This window comes from Morone saxatilis, unplaced genomic scaffold (assembly GCF_004916995.1).
Source record: "Morone saxatilis isolate NCDOM2014 unplaced genomic scaffold, NCSU_SB_2.0 Contig17, whole genome shotgun sequence".
Lineage (NCBI taxonomy): Eukaryota > Metazoa > Chordata > Actinopteri > Moronidae > Morone > Morone saxatilis.
The window spans coordinates 26,182,236-26,183,973 of NW_023339729.1; the positions used below are offsets into that span (position 1 = coordinate 26,182,236).

General features: G+C 39.0%; 2 protein-coding genes across 2 annotated transcripts in view; both read left to right on the forward strand.

Moving 5' to 3' along the window:
* LOC118326973 (NACHT, LRR and PYD domains-containing protein 6-like) overlaps positions 1–1,449 on the forward strand; it is a gene marked incomplete at its 5' end in the record, with an annotated part of 9,193 nt that extends 7,744 nt beyond the window's left edge. The window contains 1 exon segment of the mRNA XM_035660137.1: positions 1,347–1,449. Within this exon segment, the coding sequence (XP_035516030.1) occupies positions 1,347–1,449 (103 nt within the window).
* tpcn3 (two pore segment channel 3) overlaps positions 1,368–1,738 on the forward strand; it is a 13,417-nt gene continuing 13,046 nt past the window's right edge. Inside the window, exon 1 of the mRNA XM_035659706.1 lies at positions 1,368–1,690. Within this exon, the coding sequence (XP_035515599.1) occupies positions 1,598–1,690 (93 nt within the window). The 5' untranslated portion in view covers positions 1,368–1,597. The remainder of the gene's footprint in view (positions 1,691–1,738) is intronic.

Here is a 1,738-nt window from a genome sequence, read left to right on the forward strand (position 1 = left end):
TATTGTTTAATGAAAATATTAAAACTCTTTTTTCTGGTTTATTTGACTTTTATTGTCACATGAATTCAGAGTCCTAATGATTAATAATATTATTAATAATAATAATACATTTGATTCTGTGTTTGTATGAAGAAACTCAAACTGGAGTTTTACTGGTGACGTCAACCTGTTTGGACGCTGTGTGACGTCACGGGCCGAGTGCGCAGACTCGGTTTTTAAGGTGGATTTATTATTTCTGGGACATTTCAGTCAGAGTGAAACAATGAGAATCTGTGTTCCTCCTGTCTGTGCTCTTATATTTCTCTCTCGGTGTTTTCTCTCCGTTTCCGTTATCCCGGGAGTCACATGACACCTCGTGCTGCCTTCACTGACCCCGCTGTAAAGGGCGGAAAACAAAGTTTCACATGAGAAACATCTGCAAGAAGCAGCAGACAGTGAAACAGTCTAAATAATTCAATTCATAGATTGAATAATACAGTGTAAATATATATATTTGATAACTTCTCATGTCCTCATCAGCTGTTATATTTATTTCATTACAGTGTGTCACTGTAATATAATATTCATACGTATGTTTGCATTAAATGTTGCTGCGACCTTAGAATGAGACAATGATTCACATCAGATGTTAGATGGTAAAACAAAACTTTACTGTAATAAACACAATATTAGTTATAAGGATATTAGTTCTGTTGATTTCACTGTTAAAGTTGGACATTTGTTCCATAGTTTTTCAAGTTTTTACCATTAAGAGTAAAGTTTTTGTCCTGAGATTTGACGGAGGTAAAAATAAAATGAAAAAATACTTGATGTTTGTATAAGTTCCTATAAAATGCCGTATAAATAAAGCCATGAGGTGTGTTTATGTAGAGTTTACAGTCTTTTACAGTGTAGACTTCAGCTCTATATGCTATGGTCACAAACATACACTGTATAAATAAAACTGTTCAGGGTTAATCATTTCTCTTTTCCTGATTCACAGAAAACATTGTCTCCATCATTTAATCAACGTTTGTTTCATAGTTTTTAGTTTAGTTTTATATCTATTCTTTGATAATTCATTATTAAAGGTCTTTAAGTTTATAATTGTTTCTTCATCTTTAGCTTCAGACTACTATAATCATTCATTCAGAATCGTTCTTATTTAAGTTGATTTATATTCTTTAGAGGTTTTTCACTGAATGTCCCTTTAAAGTCGGAGGACACGTTAATACTGAGGGTTTGAGTGAACCCGGTTCCAGAGGGGTCAACAGCTCCACATTCTGCAGCTGAAAGCACGCTGGAGGTTTCTGTTGTTACCACGTCACTGCGTCTCCCGTCGCCTACATTCCCTCCGGTCCGTGAAGGCAGCAGCAGTCCTGCTTTATCAGCGCGGACCGACGGCAGCTGGGACCAGTTCAGAGCCGGACTGGAGCCCGATGGGGGTCAGAGTGTGAGGAGGACATGTGATGCGGATCCTCTCAGATGTGACGAGAGGAAACTGAAGCTCACAAGGTTTTTTTGTGTCCTGCAGAGACTCAAACTGTCGGACTGAAGTCTGGGGACTGTTGCTGTCCCTCTCACAAAGTGGTTTTTTGGGGATCTGGGAGTGTGAGAGATGTCGGAGGCGGCAGAGAGGAGCGAGAACATTCCTGCAGGAAAAGGAAAAGAAGGAATTCCCAACGGAGGGAATCCTGAGAAAAGCAAAGAGGTGAGTTTGATGGACTCTGGTCCTCTCTGTCTCATAAAGTAGTCCCAC